We start from the raw sequence: 17,612 nt of genomic DNA, 5'->3' as shown, positions 1-17,612 counted from the left end.
CTGGAAGAGAGCCCGATGATCCATATATCTGAAACACTCCCTCCTGAACCAGCTCCTTAGCTACATGTTGAATCACACTATCTTCCTATTCCTTGCTTCACTAGGACATGGTACAGGTAGCAATCCTGAGATTAAAACACTGGAAGTCCTGCTTTTTAACTTACTACCTAGCACCCTAAAATCATTTTGCAGGACCTCATCTCCCTTTCTGCCATGTCATTAGTACCAATATGGACTATAACCTCTGGCTGCTAACCCTCCTCACTCCTTGACCCTGGCACCAGGGAGACAATACATCATCCTGGAGTCCAACTTGCAGTCACAGAATCACCTGTCTGAGACCCTAACTATTGAGTCTCCTATTGCTATCGCTCTGCCTGACTTCACCCTTTCCTGCTGAGTCTCAGAGCTGGTCACAGTGCCGCTGGCCTGGCTGCTGCTGCTACCCTCTGAAAGGTCATCCCCCCAACAGTATCCAAAAAGTATACCTGTTGCTGAGGGGGGATGGCCACAATGGAATCATGCACTGTCTGCCTACTCCCTTTACTTTTCCTTGTGGTCACCCAACTACCTGCAGCCTGCACCTTAGGTGTGATCACCTCACTGAAACTCTTATCCCAGATCATCATGAGTGCATCCAACTGCAGCTCCAGTTCCTTGACACAGTCAGTCAGGAGCTGCAGCTGGGTGCACTTTCCACAGGTCACCAGTGACACAGAAAGTTTCCCTGATTTCCTACATCTTGCAGGAGGAGCACCACTGCCTGATGGCCACCCCGACTGCACTGTCTAAAAATTAAGAATAAAAATACCTTACCTGTATCTCTGGTCTACCTCCTTGCCAAAGCCTCAAGGTCCAAAGCCTCAGCATTTACCCTCAAACACAGCACTTGGACCTGTGGTTTCAGGATCAGATTCCAAGTCATCTCAGTATAATAAGTAAAGCTTGATAGATATCATCCTGGAATTCAGACATTGCAGATAATAATGGTGAGGTCTTGAAGAATGGCAATGCCATTGAATGTCAATGGCAGGTGGTTAAGCGCTTCCTATTGAATATGGTCATTGCCTGATGCTTAGCTGGTGTGCATATCGCTGAATATTGTGGAGGGTCATTAGATTTTACTGTCTTGTTTTTATTTTGCCACAATTTTTACATTAATGCTGCCTGGTTCATGTCACCACTTGACTTGAGATTAATCATCTTAAATTCTGTACATTAAGTAGACTTAATGTGGGGATGGATGCTTACGAGAGGAGCGGGTTAAATGGAGTTTAGTGATTAAGGCCTTTCAGTATCATGTGTTTCAGGATTGCAAATAAAGTCCCATTCACAAACTCATTTGGAGTATTGTGTAAAGCAACATTACAGGAAGGATGTGTCAGAAATAGAGAGAGTGCAGAAGAGATTCACCAGGATGTTGCCTGTGGTCGAGGTCTGTCGTTATGAGGAGAGATGGAATAGTCTGGGTTTATTCTCACTGAAACGTTGGAGGGTGAGGGGTAAACTTAGGGGTTTATAAAATTATGAAGGGATTGTCAGAAACTTTTCCTCAGACAGCAGAGTCTAGAACTTAGAGGGATGTGAGGGATAAATTTTTCACGCAGAGAGTGGTGGTTATCTGGAACAAGCTGCCAGAAGCGATACAATAACAACGGCTTTTGGACAGGTACTTAAATAGAAAAGGCCTAGAGGGATAAACCTTTATGCGGGCAATTGGGATCCGCATAGATAGTCATCACAGTCGGCACAAACGAGGTGAGCCGAAAGGGCCCGTGTTGTGTTGTCCGATCGCGATTCAAGCTTTCAATGGTGGACCAATTTACCCGAAGCACCCCGCGCGAGAGAATGTGTCCTTGGGATAAATTGAGGAGCCGAATGCGCAGGCGTGGTAACTTCTGCGCTCCACGCATGCGCACTTTTGGCGTCAAAGATGACTGAAGTTGTCTGGCAGCTTCTGGAGATTGTGAGCATTGGGGAGGAATTGGACTGCCGGTAGACTTGGAGAAGTTCTACAAGTCCTCATTTTAAGCCTCGTGCGTTAAATGAGGCGCAGAAGGATATTACAAAGGTCCAGTATTTGCAGTGTGATGAACAGGCCCGCGTCTGACTCAATGAGGTAAACGGCCGCTAGTTGCTGCAGAAACGGTGAGCAGCAGCGCACATGCGCCGGAACCTCTGTGGCGGAACAAAGAATGGGCGGGACCTATTACGAGAGGAGGAGTGATTGGCTAATTTCCTTGATTGACGCTGCCGATAGTGGGTGTGGAAATGAACCGAGACAGAGTTGGGGTGGGAAGAAGTCTGGAGATGGTACGGAGAGGTTTTGTTTTGTCTAACACAGGGAGAATGTGTGGCCTGGAGGTGGGATTTGGAGCTTTAGGATAACATGGTGCCGTAGCTAGTAGAGCTGTTGTCACACGGTTCCAGTTCAATGGTGACCTCGAGTCTTGTTTATGGAGTTTGCACATTCTCCCATGAGGTGTGGGTTTCCTCCAGGTGCTCCTGTTTCCACTCACATCCCAAGGACGTGCTGGTTGGTGGATTAATTAGCTATTGTAACTTGTCCCGAGGTGAATGATAGAATCTGGGGGAAGTTGTGAGAGAGTAAAATAAGATAACTGTAGGATGAGTGTAAATCAATGCTTGATGGTCGACTTGGATTCAGTGGCTGAAGAGCTGGTTTCCATGCTGCATGAATCAAGTTTATTATCACTGACGCATGCCGTGAAATTTGTTGTTTTGCGGCAGCAGTACAGTGCAAGACATTGCTATCAGTTCCTAAAAAAAAATAAACAGTGCAAAAGAGCATGAGCCATTCCGAAATCTGATGGTGGAAGGGAAGGAGTTGTTTGTAGAATGTTGGGTGTGGGTTTTCAGGCTCCTGTACCTCCTCCCCAGTGGTAGTCATGAAAAGAGGGCATGTCCTGGATGGTGAGGTCCTGAATGATGGATGCTGCCTTTTTGAGGTGCTGCCTCTTGAAGATGTCCTCAATGGTGGGGAGGGTTAATGAGAGGAAAGAATGTCTTATGGAGACTAGAATTGTCTGTTTCTCAATGGTAATGTTTAAGAGGCATTTTGACAGGCAGGGAATGGAGGGATATAGGCCATGTGCAGGCAGGTTCCTGTTCTGTGCTGTTCAACTGTTCTTACTGTGCTGCAGGCTCTGCCCAGAGTCCAGACCACTGCAACAGGCTGATGAACCAATTCTCCTCCATGATGAACACCTCCCAGCAGAATCATTTAGGGTCGTTTCAACACCTGAAGTACTCTGACATAGAGTCATACAGGAGCCTATTTCCAATCTACAAGATTCTGTGATGAGGACACAGAAACAACCCCTTTGGTCACTGCATCTGTGGTGACCATAGGGTATCTAATCTGCTGGTCACATTCTACAATACTCTGCCAGTAGCCTTCAATGCCATGGTGTTTTAAATGATGATTTGAATGCTAAAATGCTGTGAGAGTACCTGCCTCCACCATCCCACAGGCAGTGTGTTCCTGATTCCAATCACCCATTTGGTGGAAAAAAAAGTACATCCTCAAATCCCCCCTTCAACCCATAACTACATGGCGTGCGTTTAAGGTAATAGACACCTTGGCTCTGTGGGAAAAGCTTCTCAATGTTTATGCCCCTCGTAGTTTTGTTTACCTCAATCAGGATTCCCTTGGCCTTCTCCAGTCCAAGGAAAACACATCCAGTCTATCCAACCGCTCCTCATAAGTGAAATGCTCCATACCAGGCAAAATCTTGGTGAATCTCCTCTGCAACCTACCCAGAGCAATTATTCTGGAAAAGGGCATCATTGCCCATCTTGAGGAATGCTTTAGTACAAATGTCACTGGTCAAGTTCTAGATTAAATTTTTAATGTGGATGTTAAGTTAGCTTTTTTCCGATTTCAGCTCATCTGGAGCAATAAATTTATGGCAATCTGTACCCCTCGGCTTCCAAGTGTTAAGTTCACAAAAGGTTCCCACATGTGTATTGCACTCATGGGCCACATGTTGGACTGTAGCTGGTGATCCTGGAAGTATATAAGCCCAACTATGGTTGCCATGGTCAGGAAAGGATGTGAGAGGAACAAGTTGGGCCAGATTCGGCCCCTTCAAGGGAGGAAGAAAAATTGACTTAAAGGAAAATCTTTTGAGACAGTGCATTAGCTTGAACATCAGCAAAGGGAAGAATGAAGTCTGTGTAATGGGGGTTTTTGGCTTTCCAGAACAAAAGCAGAAGGAATGTTCAAAAACAGTGTGTCTTGAATGAAGGTATGGTGATTATTGTAAACTCTTTATTACAGGGTATTAAATGGGGAAGCCCTGACCTCACTTCAAGATCTGAGTGGATCACAACTCATCAGGACCTGAACGATCTTGGTCTTTGAATGTGGATGGAGAAATGTTAATAGTTTTGTCTGTCAGAAAAGAATTCAAAACATCAGTTTGACTGGGTAAGCACTGAGACATACATACCAGACTGTGGGTGTGCTGAGTGTGAAAGAAAGTTGAACTGTTTCCACCAGGAGGAAACCATCTTGTGCTCTGTGTGGTCGAGCTTCAGCTGATCACCCAGTCTGGAGAGGGACATGGACACCTGCATCATGGACAATCTGTGGAAATGTGGAGATTGTGGCAAGGGATTCAGTTACCCATCCCAGCTGGATATTCACTTGCGCAGTCACACTGGGGAGAGGCCATTCACCTGCTCTGAGTGTGGAAAGGGATTCACTCACTTATCCCAACTTGACGACCACCAACTTATTCATACTAATACAGTTCCTTTCAGGTGTCCTGCCTGTAAGAAGAGCTTTAAAAGCAGAAATCATTTGCTGAAGCACCAGTATACTCACACTAGAGAGAGGCCATTCATGTGCTCTGTCTGTGGGGACAGATTCACTAAATCGTCTCATCTTCTGACACACCAACACACTCACACTGGAGAGAAGCCGTTTACCTGCTCCTTCTGTGGTAAGGGATTCACTCTTTCATTCCACCTTCTGAGGCACCAGTATACTCACGCTGGGGAGAGGCCGTTCACCTGCTTCCTGTGTGAGAAGGGATTTGCTCACTCATCTGCTCTCCAAGAACACCAGTTAACGCATGATGAGGAGAGTCTGTTTATTTGTCCTGACTGTGGGAAAAGCTTTAGAAGCTCCGAGACACTGATTAGACACCAGCTTGTGCATGCTGATGAGGGACCACTCAGCTGCTCTTACCCTGGGAAGACGTTCAGACAGTCATTCAAGGTGATTTCTCACCAACACACTCAGGCTATGGAGAGGACATTCACCTGTTCTGTACCTGGGGAAGAAGTCACTCAGTTTCCCCACCTTGTGAGACCACAGTGCACTCCTACTGGGAAGAGGCAACACATGGTCACCGTGTGTGAGAAGAAAGATGCTCAGTCATCCCATCCATTGACATACCAGCACACTCTCAGTGGGGAGAGTCCATTCACCAGCTCCTTGCCTGAGAAGGAAATGGCCCAATCTTCTCACCTGCATGCTCACAGAGAGGAGAGGCCATTTATCTGCTCTGTATGTGGGAAGGGATTCACTCAGAGATCCAACCTGCTGAAACACCACCAGGTTCACTCTGAATACAGACCTTACAAATGTTCTGACTGCGGGAAGAGCTTTAAAAGCAAACAAGAAGTACTGAAACACCGACGCATCCACACGGGGGAGAGGCCTTTCACCTGCTCTGTGTGTGGGAAGGGATTCCCATGGTCATCCCAACTCCTGACACACCAGCGAGTTCATACAGGGGAAAGGCCTTTCACCTGCTCTGTGTGTGGAAAAGGATTCACCCAGTCATCAAACCTAATGAAACATCAGCGCGTTCACACTGGTGAGAGACCATTTGTTTGTCCTGTGTGTGGGAAGGGATTCATTCAGTCGCAACATCTGCTGAAGCACCAGCGAGTTCATGAGAGACTGGAAGGGCTGGATTCTGCCAGTAGTACTACTGTGGAACATTTGAGGGCTAACACTGTGGGCTAATGTTGAGATGTGCAAGAAGTGTCTTATAGCCACACTCTGCCATGGTCAGAGTCAGGATGAACAATGGGGAGTGCTGAAAAGATGCTGCCACATGGGAGGTTGGTTTAAGGCATTGATCTGTGCTGTATGTTGATGTTTCATCTAAAAAGAACTCTTGTAACTATTATGTGAAGATGTGATAGGATTGAGTGACAGTCCTGAGTCTCCCATATGAAAAAAGAAACAGAAATGATAATCTGCATTTACTTTAGGAAATAGCTCTTTGTATCCGCATAGATAGACAATATATGGAAGTGTGGATTAAAAACTGGAAAAGATAGTATTAGATGTAAAGAAGGTGTAGACAGCAAACAAATATGTTATTTTAGCCTAACAGGAATCTTGTGTACAGTTATGCAGACATACATTTCAGGAAGACTGAGAATGAATCGGAGCAGATACTACAATGCTTCGACTGATAGATTACAGTAATGTGGATGAACTGAAAAAGCTGTGTTCTGCCTCCTTTGGGCAAATACGACCAATAGGAGATTAGTTGTCCTGATCTGAATAAAGTCTTACTGATTCTTACTTCACAACTGCTGCCTGACTAGCTATTTACTGCATTCTCTGTTTTTATTTCAAATGTTTAACACCTGTCGTATTTTGTAATTGTTTTAGATTAGTTTTTGTGCTGTTTAACATGCTGCCATCGATAAAACAGGCAACACACAAAAATGCTGGAGGAACTCAGCAGGTCAGGCAGGATCTATGGAGGGAAATGATTAGTTGGTGTTTTGGGCTGAGACTCTTCATCAGGACTGGAAAGAAAGAGGGCAGAAGCTAGAATAAAAGGCTGGGGGAGGGGGGAAGCTCAAACTAGCAGGTGATAGGTAAATCCAGGTGAGAGGGAGAAGACGGATAATTGGGCGTGGGAATAATGTGAGAAGCTGGAAGGTGATAGGCGGAAAAAGCAAAGTGCAGAAGAAGATGGAATCTGATACGAGAGCATGGTGGACCATGGAATAAAGGTGAGGAACCAGCAGGAGGAAGGTGGGTCATGAGGTCGGGAGAGGGGAAAGAGAAGGGGTAACGGAGCCAGGGGGATGAGGGAAAAAAGGGGGAGGGGGTACAGAGGGGAGTGGTTACCAGAAGTTAGAGAAATCAGTGTTGATGACGTCAGGTTGGAGACTACCAAGACAGAATAATCAACATTGATTTCTCTAACTTCCGATCATCACTCCCCTCTGTTGTCTCACTTCCCCGCCTTTGTTTTCCCTTATCCCCTGGCCCCATTACCCCTTCTCTTCCCCCTCCCCGGCCCTCACGACCTGCCTGTCGCCCCCACCTTCCTCCACTGGTTCCCCACCTACTTCCCTTTATTCCATGGTCCACTGTCCTTTCCTATCAGACTCCATCTTCTTCAGCCCTTTGCCTCTTCCACCTATCACCCCCCCCCAGCTTCTCGCATCATTCCCACTTCCCCCCACCCCTGTGCCCTCCTACCTATCTTCCCCCTTTCACCTGGATTCACCTGTCACCTGCCAGCTCGTGCGCCTCCCCCTTCCCCCACTTTTATTTTGGCTTCTACCCTCTTTCTTTCCAGTCCTGATCAAGGGTCTCATCCCGAAATGTCGACTGTTCATTTCCCTCCTGCCTGACCTCCTGAGTTCGTCCAGCATTTTTTTTTGTGGTCTTCCAGATTTCCTACATCTGCTGTCACTCTTGTGTCTCCAGTTAAACAGACAATTTGTGGTTGGGATCTGATTGAGGGGTTCCACAGTTTATAGAGAGACTAGCAGAGACCTAAGCACAACCTCCAGGCTGGAACGCATACAAAGGGATTGTGTGTTTATGCATAAAAGAAATATACACTTTGTTTATTTATTTATTTATTTGCAGCGTGGTAACAGGCCCTTCCAGCCCAACAAGTCTGCGCTGCCATTTTAATTCCAATTAACCTACCCGTACGTCTTTGGGAGGAAACCGGAGCACCCAGAGGAAACCCACGCAGACGTGGGAGAACGTACAAACTCCTTGCAGACAGCGACGGGAATCGAACCCCGATCGCTGGCACTGTAATAGCGTCATGCTAACCGCTACGCTACAGTGCCGCCTTATGAGGGAGTTAGTTGCAAGTTGGAATCAAGTAGAGGTATTCTGTAGTTTGGATATAGAATAACAAAGACCCAAGAGTGAGTTCCAAGCTTGAATGCATAAAACACACAATTCTTTTGTATGCATGCAATGAGAATTAGTTGCAGGTTGTAATCTAAACTGAAAGAAATGTGTATTTATTTATAGAAAATAAGAGGATATGTTACAGTTTGAAATCCATTCTGGAGGCTTAAAGTTTATACCCAGGGACACGCTTTTTTACACAGCTGGTGGTGAATATTTGGAATGAGCTGCCAGAGGAGGTGGTGGAGAGAGATACAATTACAATGTTTAAAAGGTGTTTGGATAAGTACTTGGATAGGAAAAGCATAGAGGGACGCAGGACTGATGTGGGTAAACGGGACTAGCACAAATAAGTATCCCAGTTGGCATGGTGAGGTGAGCCGAAGGGGCCCTTTTCTGTGCTCTATAATTATATACTTTGGCTCTCAGTGAATGAATGAATTTTACTCAATGTTTATAGATGACTGTAGATGAGATTTTGCTCTGCTGCTGCTAATCAGCTACAGGTTTGGACAATGGTGGAGCATCTATGTGACCTATTTTGGAGTAGGTAGCACAAAATGGAGCATTGTTTTTACAGAGAACAGAATTTTTGATTTTGGTGAGTGGATAAATTTTAAGGATCTTAAGAGTGGATTTTTTTTCTAGGATTTAGTTAAGTTTTGCATTTGGCTTTTAACTTAAAGCTTGTTTCTTTCACAATGTTATTGCATACAAGCTACCTGCTTGGGAGAGTTGCACAGTTAAATGGGCCACTAGCCAGAACTGGTTACATGAAAATTACTGTCAGCAGGGGCTGACTGAGTTCTTTGGAATTTTTGGTAGGAGGCTTTTACTATCACTTGGGAACAAGTAGCATGGAGTTCAGTATCACAGAATGCTACGTTCACTAGGTATAAAGCTTAGGATTTGGGTGAGTGGAGGAAGATAAGCAAAATGGAAGAAAGAGGTCTTGTGTTTGTTTGTATTTTTAAAGAAACGTCATTGTGGAACTGTGGCACATCTGGTAGAGTAGCTGCCTCACAGCTCCAGTGACCCAGGTTCCATCTTGATTTCTAGTGTTGTCTGTGTGGTGTTTCTTTATCCCTGTGATCATGTGGGTTTCCTCCAGGTGCTCCAGTTTCCTCCTATGTGTCAAAGTCGTACTGATTGTTAGGTTAATTTGGCTACTGTAAATTACCCCGAGTGTGAATGGTAGAACATGGGGAAGAATAAAATACATGAATCCTGCAGTAAAACCAGATAAATAGCTGTTTAATGGTTGACGTGTATTCGGTGAGCCGAAGTGTCTGTTTTTGCACTGCATACCTATGTGACTCAGCATTGAATTAATAAGAAGCATCAGAGGCAGCAACACAAATCCAGAGTTTGATAAACGGACAAGAATCCAAGAATGACATCATTGGAAGGCAAAGTAATTGGCAGGTGAGTATTGCAGATTTTTTCTCTCAAAAATATTCACTCCAGTTTCAAACCCAGTATAAGAGAGTGCAACTAAGTTTGATAGCTTAAGACTTGTTTATTAACTAGACTAAATTATAATAAAAAATTTATTAGTAGTCAGTTGGAAAACTAAATTAGTAATAAGTTACAACAAATATTTGGGGGTGCCACATTGGTGCAACTAGCTGAGCTGCTCCTTCACAGATCCAGTGACCTGAGTTCAATCCTGACCTTTGGTGCTGTCTAAGTGGAGCTTGCATGTTCTCTGACTGTGTGGGTTTCCTCTGGGTGCTCTGGTTTCCTCTGCTATCTCAAAGATGTAGGTTAATTGGCCACTGTAAATTGTCCCAAGTATGTAGGTGAGTGGTAGAATCTGGGCAGAGTTGATAGAATGTATGAAGAATAAAATGGTGATTGATAGTGTTGTAGGTGCAGTGGGCCAAAGGCCTGCTTCCTTGATTTATCCCTCTTATGGAATAGCACTGCAGGTACTGTTTTGTGCTTTCAGCATTTGGGGACTGGTAAACACCACACCGATGTACTGCAGCCATATCTGTAGTAAGTGTCTGCTGCTCAAGCAATTTCCAGTTAATGAACAGGACTCTGAGGCGCTTCAGAGAGTGAAAAACTTGCCTGGACAACTTGTTTCAAAAAGCAGTCACACCCCTTGGGTTAAGTATTGTAGGTTTGGTCAATGTCCAGGGTCAAGAAGGATTTACATTTGAGTTTATTGTCATGGGCATACATACCCAGGGCATAAATGTGATGAAAATTAACACTTTGCAGTAGCAGCACAGTACATTACAAATATGACAAACATGAATTACATAAGCTTAAATTAGCATAAATTATACATAACTTCCACAACAAAATAAAAAATAATTATGACGACATTAAGTGCAATTTGAGAGAAATATACCAAGCTAGAGTTGGGGTTTGTCACGTCAGTTCAAGAACCTGATAGCAGTGGGGAAGGTATGGCCTGGGTTTGGGGGGGTGGGGGGGTGCGGGTGGGTGGTGGTCCTTAAAGATGGAGTCGCCTTCCTGAGGCATCACCTCTTGTAACTTTCCTGATGTAGATGTCACTCTCTGTAGCTTCTTGTGCTTCTGTGCAGTGGAGTTTCCATACCAGGCCGTTATACAACCAGTCAGAATGCTTTCCACTGTACATCTGTAGAAGTTAATCAGAGTCTTTGATGACATGCCAAATTTCCTTGAACTTCTAAGGAAGTAGAGACACTAGCGTGTCTTCTTCATGGTTGCATCTATGTGCTGGGCTCAGGATAGATCCTTTAAGATGTTAACACCCAAGAAGTTGAAGTTGCTCACCCTTCCCCTGGCAGACACTTCAATGAGGACTGGTGTTAGTTTGCCTGACTTCTTCTTTCTGAAGTCCACAATCATTTTCTTGGTTTTGCTGACATTTGGTTTTGGGTTGACTACAATCCTGCCCTCAGTTAACTGTCTAGAAGGTGGTACTTATTCAACAGGTATGAGCTTCTTATGACCTTTATGAATAAAAACAGAGGGCATACATTGGGGAAAGTTAACCACCATTATACAGGAGGGGTCTTTCAAAATTGGTGAGTGAGAAGGAGTGATGAAGGACCGTATAGTCAAGAGGATAGACACTGCAGCCAAGTGTGTGAATCTTGAAAGCTGTTTTGCCTGCCTAGTGTTTGAGACATATCCTCCAGGCTGGAGTCAAAGTTGAAGTGGGAGAGGGAAGATCCAGTTGTTGTGGTCCATATATGTACCAAGAACATGAGTAGACCTAAAAAAGAGGTATTGCTGATGAATAATAAACCAGAGTAATAGAGTTATACAGCACAGAAACAGGCCCTTCGGCCCAACTCATCCATGCCTACCAATATGTTTCTCTAAGCTTGTAACATTTACCTGCTTTTGGCCCATATACCTCTAAACCTTTCCTATCCACATACCTGTCCAAATATCTTTTAAACATTGCAATTGTACCTGCCTCTACCACTTCCTCTGCTAGCTTGTTCCAGCACCCTCTGTGTTGGAAAATCTTGACCCCCGGATCCCCTATAAATCTTTCTCTCTCTCTCAGCTTATGCCCTCTAGTTTTAGGCTCCCCTACCCTGGGAAAACGACCAACCATTCACCTCTATGCCCCTCACCATTTTGTATGCCTCTATAAGATCACCACTTGGCCTCCTTCCCTTCAGGGAAAGCAGTCCCAGACTATCCAACCTCTCCTTTTTGCTCAAGCCCTCTGCTCCTGGCAACATCCTTGTGACTCTTTTCTACACCCTCTCTAGCTGAATTGCATCCTTCCTCATTGTGTGTGGCTCTGGTTGCCATACTATGTTCCAAGTGCAGCTCAACCAGCAGGTTGTACAACTGTAACATGACATTCCAACTCTTGTCCTCAGTGCCACGGCCGATGAAGACAAGCATGCCGAATGCCTTCTTCACCACAATCTACCCGTGTCGCCATTTTCAAGGAACTATTTACTCGTACCCCGTCTCTGTGTCCATCAATGCTTACCGAGGACCTGCCATTCACTATGTCCTGCCCTGGTTTAACTTCACAAACTGCATCACTTCTCACTTGTCTGTGTTAAATTCCATCTGCCATTCCTCCGCTGACTTCCCCAGTTGATGAATATCCCATTGTAACCAGAGATCCCCATCTTCACTGTCCACTACATCACCAATTTTGCTGTCATCTCCAACCACTAGGATCTAAATTCAACATTTGAGCCTTATAGGCAATTGTCTCTGCTGCAGAACTGATCCCAATGGTTCAGGAGGGAAGGGTTCAGGTTCTTGGACTATTGGGATCTTTTCTGTGGCAGAGGTGACCTGTACAAAATGGACAGGTGGCACCTGAACTAGAGGGGGACCAATATCCTGGCACGGAGATTTGCTATTGCTGCTCAGAAGGGTTTAAATTATTCTGGTAGTGGGTGGCACCTAAAGCTGTCGAGTGGCAGATGGGCAAGTTGAGACTTGGATGTAAATGTTAAGGTGAGCAAGTTCGGTAAACAGGACAGACACAGGGGTAAGGCAGGGAACAAGGCAGGTCTGAGAGATTTATTTTAATGCAAGTAGCCTGACAGATAAGGCAGATCAACTCAGAGCATGGATTGGTACATGGCACTGGGATAATAGCCAGAACACAAACATGGTTGAGGAAGGGCAGGTCTGGCAGCTTCCTACTCCAGGGAATAGATGCTACAGGCATGATAGCAGTGGAGAGAAGAGAGGAGGGTGAGTTGTGTTCTTGATAAGGGAGAACTTCGCATCAGTATTTTGAGAGGATATTCTTGGGGGATCATCCAGTGAGGTTATGTGGATAGAACTTAGAAATAAGAAGGGGATGATCACTTTGACAGGATTGTATCATGTCAAGTCAAATTGAGTTTATTGTCATGTGCACAAGTACAGTGAGATACAAGTACAATAAAAAAAACTTTCTTGTAGCAGCATCTCAGGCACCTAGGTTCAGACAACGCAAAAAAAAATAAATTGTACAAGACAGTGAAGAGAAAAGAAAGACCATGCAAAACACAACATTAGTGTAAACAAAAACATAATCAGAGACAAGTCCATAGTAGTGCAAAAGGTGGCCCTTAGTGTTCCTTTGTTGAAGTAGGATTGGTGATGTTCAGGTTGGTTTAAAAAAAACTAATGGTTGTAGGAAAGTAGCTGTTCCTGAACCTAGTGGTGTGGGACTTTAGGCTTCTGTACCTCCTACCTGACGGTGGCAGCGAGAAGAGGGTGTAACCCAGATGGTGAGTATCCTTGATGATAGATGCTGCGTCCTGGAGGCAGCGCCTCCTGTAGATGCTGTCAATGGTGAGGAAGGCTGTGTCCACTACTCTCTGCAGCCTCTTGCATTCATGTGCATTGACGTTGCCGTACCAGGCCATGAAGCAACTAGTCACAATACTTTCAACAGTGCATTTGTAGAGGTTTGTTAGAGTATTTGGTGAAATGCCAAATCTCCTGAGGCTTCTAAGAAAGTAGATGCACTGACACACCTTCATCATGATCAGGTATGTGCTGGGCCCAGGACAGGTCATCCGAGATGTTAACACCCAGGAATTTGAAGTAGCTTCCTCTCTCCACCTCTGACCCGTCAATGAGAACTGGTACATGGTCTCCCAACTTCCACTTTCAGAAGTCCTTGGTTTTGTTGATGTTGAGCATGAGGTTGTTATTGTGGTACCACTCAACCAGTTGTTCTACCTCACTCCTGCACACTGACTCATCACCATCTGTGATTCAGCCACCAACAGTGGTGTTGTCGGCGAATTCACAGATGGTGTGAGAGCTCTGTTTACCCACACAGACATGGGTGTAAAGAGAGCAGAGCAGTGGGCTAAGCACGCATCCTTGAGGTGCACCTGTGTTGATAGTGAGGAGAAGATGTTACCAAACAATGCTAATGAGGAAGTCAAGGATCCAGTTGCAAAGGATGTACAGAGGTCTGGGTAAAGGCATAGGTATCTCAATAGTCAGCAGGAATTAGAGAAACAAATATGTAGGGAGATCATAGCTGGAGGAATAATAGAGTGATGATGATAATTTTCATCATTGACTGGGACTGCTGTAGTGCAAAGGGCTTGGATAGGGTGGAACTTGTTAAGTGTGTCAGGGAACATTCTCAAACCGTACTTAGATGGCCCTACTAGAGGAGGGGCAACACATGACCTTCTGTTGGGAAATGAGGCTTGGCAATTGAGTGAAGTGTCAGTGGGGGAGCACTTTGGGAGCAGTGACCATAATTTTATTAGTTTTAAAGTAGTTATGGAAAAGTATAGGGCTGGTCCACAAATTAAAGTCCCAAACTGGGGCAAGGCACTGGAAAGATGTCACCAATGCTGTCCCTGCAAAGTCCTCAATTCACTGGAAGGATAGGCAAATCAAGTTCAGTCTTCCTCCCACCCCATCACTGGGGACACAGTTACTCTTGGTCAACTATGTGGGACTGGCCATGTAATTTAGCATACCTGATATCAGACTATCAAAGCAGACATACAGCTCAGAAAGATGGACAAAATGGAAAAGGAGGTGGGGTACCTCTGTTATTAAATGATGAGATCAGTGTGGTAGTGTGAAATGATTGTGGTTCAGATTTAGATGTAGAATCAGGAGGTTAATAGAAGGGTAAAGAAGGTACTGGTGGGAGTATTCTGTAGGCCCCCTAATTGCTGCTATGCTGTAGAAAAGAGTATAAATCAAGATATAGAACATAAAAGAGTGCAGCACAGGAACAGGCTCTTTGGCCCACAATTTTGTGCCAAACTAATTAAACGAGTAATTAAATACCTAACTAAACTAATCCCTTCTGCCTATACAATGTCCATAGCCGTCCATTCCTTGCACATTCATGTTCTATCTAAGAGCCTCTTAAATGCCTCTATTGTATTTGCCCTGCCTACCACCTCTGGCAGCGCATTCCAGGCACCCACCACTCTGCGTCATGAAAAAAAAATGCCCCCACGTGTCTCCTTTGAACTTACCACCTCTCACCTTAAATGCATGCCCAAATTTGTCCAAACTCTCCTTTACAGCACATGCTCTCTACTCCAGTCTGCATCCTGATAAACCTCTTCTGCAACCTCTCCAAAGCCTTCACATCGTTCCTATAATGGGGCAACCAGAATTAAATGCAATACTCCAGATGCAGCCAAACCTGACTCTTGAACTTAGTGCCATGACTAATAAAGGCAAGTATGCCATATGCCTTCGTTGCCACTCTATCAACCTGTGCAGCCACTTTCAGGGAGTTATGGACTTGGACCCCAAGGCACTCTGTACATCAACACTGTATACTGTCCCTTTACATTTGATCTTCCAAAGTGCAACACCTCTCATTTGGCCAGATTAAACTCTATCTGCCATTTCTCTGCCTATATCCTGCTGTATCCTTTGGCAATCTTCTACACTATCCACAACACCACCCGTCTTTGTATCTTCCAAACAGCCAAGTCACCATGGATCCAATGCATCTTAATCTTCTGGTTGAGTCTACTGAAATCCATCCACAGCTCTACCTTCATCAGTCACCTTTGTTACCTACTCAAAAAGCTCAATCAAGTTAGTAAGACACAATTTGCCCCACACAAAGCCATGCTAACTGTCCCTAATTAGGCCATGGTTTTCCAAATGCTCATAAATCCTATCCCTAAGAATCCTCTCCAGTAATTTCCCTACCTGTAATGTGACTCACCGGTCACAAGGGGCAACCAGAACTGCACACAATACTCCAAATGCAGTCTGACTAAAGTTTTATTCAGCTGCAGCATGAATTCCTCACTCCTATGCTCAACACCCCAAGCATATCATAAGTCTTCTTTACCATATTAATTCACTTTCAGTGAAATATGGACCTGGACCTCAAGATCCCTCAGTACTTCATTGTTAATAAGGGGCTTCCCACAAACTGCATACAAACATAAAAACAGACCTCCCAAAGTGTAACATGTCATACTTACCTGGATTAACTCCATCTGCCACTTCTCTGCCCATATCTGTAACTGATCTATATCCCGCTGTATTCTTTGATGGTCCTTTACACTGCCCACAACTCCACCAGTCTTGGTGTCATCCACCCATCTACTTTTTCACCCAATTCATTGATACATATCACAAACAACAGAGGTCCCAGATTGCGGAACACTATTAGTCACGGACCTCCAGACAGAATAACAGCCTTCCACCCCTACTCACTGTCTTCTATGGGCAAACCAGTTCTGCATCCAAACTTGCAAGTTACCCTGGATCCCATGCACCTTTATCTTAAATCAACCTATCATGAGTGACCTTATTAAATCCCTTACTAAAGTCCATGTAGGCAAGTCCACTGCCTTACCCTCATCAAGCACATTTGTCACCTTCTCAAAAAAACACAATCAAGTTTGTAAGGCATAACCTGCCCCATACAAAGCCATACTAACTGTCCCTAATTAGGCCATGGTTTTCCAAATGCTCATAAATCCTATCCCTAAGAAACCTCTTCAGTAGCTTCCCTACCTGTAATGTGACTCACTGGTCTATAGTTTCGAGAATTATCCCTATTTCCCTTGAATAACAGAACAATATTTGCTACTCACCAGTCCTCCGGGACCTTACCTGTGGCTAGAGAGGACACAAAGTTCTTGGTCAATCTCATCTCTTGCTTCTCTCAATAACCTGGTGTATATCCCATCAGACCCTTGAATAAGGCCTGATGGGCAGGCTCGGTAGTGTAGCAGTTAGCGTAATGCTTTACAGCACCAGCGACCCGGGTTCATATCCTGCCACTGTCTGTAAGGCATTTGTACATTCTCCGCATGTCTACATGGGTTTCCTCTGGGTGCTCTGGTTTCCTCCCACATTCCAAAGACGTACAGGTTAGGAGCAGTGGGCATGTTATGTTGGTGCCAGAAGAGTGGTGACACTTGCGGACTGTCCTCAGCACATTCTCAGTAATGCAAAAAGACGCATTTCACTGTGTGTTTCGATGTACATGTGACTAATAGATAAATATCTTGCATCTTATCTTATATCATTCTCATAAACCTCCTCTGGACCCTCTCCAATGCCAGCACATCCTTCCTTAGATATGGAGCCATACTTAGATGTGGTTACAGTGATAATGTAACCAATTCTGTTTGCACGACAACCAGTGAAGCCTAATTGTTTCATTGAAGGTTTCCAATTATTACACTGAGAGGGTCTTTGAAAATGTTGATTTTTGATCAGAGGCATACAGCACAGAAATGGGCCCTTCAGCCCACCACCTTCATGCCGATCTTTACCAATCCCATTTCCACACATCTTTTTAGGCCTTGCCTATTCAAGTGCCTGTGTAAATGCCTCTGAGTTGTATTGATTGTATTGGATTCCTACACTTTCTTGTACCCCATAATATAGGATATGTGATGGTCATATCACAGGTTATAAGCTAAGATCTTTATTAGTCACATGTACATCAAAACACACAGTGAAACACATCTTTTTGCACAGTGATTTGGTGGGCAGCCCG

The 17,612-nt window shown here is 44.6% G+C and overlaps 1 protein-coding gene across 2 annotated transcripts; it reads left to right on the top strand.

The window, feature by feature from the left end:
- Positions 1-1,890: 1,890 nt before the first annotated feature.
- On the top strand, positions 1,891-6,580 carry LOC127576526 (zinc finger protein OZF-like). Of its 2 annotated transcripts, none has more exons than XM_052027015.1 (2): positions 1,891-2,148; positions 4,304-6,580. In XM_052027015.1, the coding sequence occupies exon 2, from the start codon at positions 4,589-4,591 to the stop codon at positions 6,002-6,004; it is 1,416 nt and encodes a 471-aa protein (XP_051882975.1). In that variant the 5' UTR covers positions 1,891-2,148; positions 4,304-4,588; the 3' UTR covers positions 6,005-6,580. The 2 variants fall into 2 exon arrangements, with proteins under 2 accessions (XP_051882975.1, XP_051882974.1); XM_052027014.1 differs by having other exon boundaries at positions 1,915-2,119.
- Positions 6,581-17,612: the final 11,032 nt, after the last annotated feature.

The sequence above is a fragment of the Pristis pectinata genome, chromosome 12 (genome assembly GCF_009764475.1).
Source record: "Pristis pectinata isolate sPriPec2 chromosome 12, sPriPec2.1.pri, whole genome shotgun sequence".
In the NCBI taxonomy this organism is placed as follows: domain Eukaryota; kingdom Metazoa; phylum Chordata; class Chondrichthyes; order Rhinopristiformes; family Pristidae; genus Pristis; species Pristis pectinata.
Note: the sequence above shows the minus strand (reverse complement) of the source record. Positions and strands in the feature narration are given on the sequence as shown.

Coding starts and splice junctions, on each gene's coding strand:
- LOC127576526 (XM_052027015.1), top strand. CDS start 4,589: ATGGACACCTGCATCATGGACAATCTGTGGAAATGTGGAGATTGTGGC.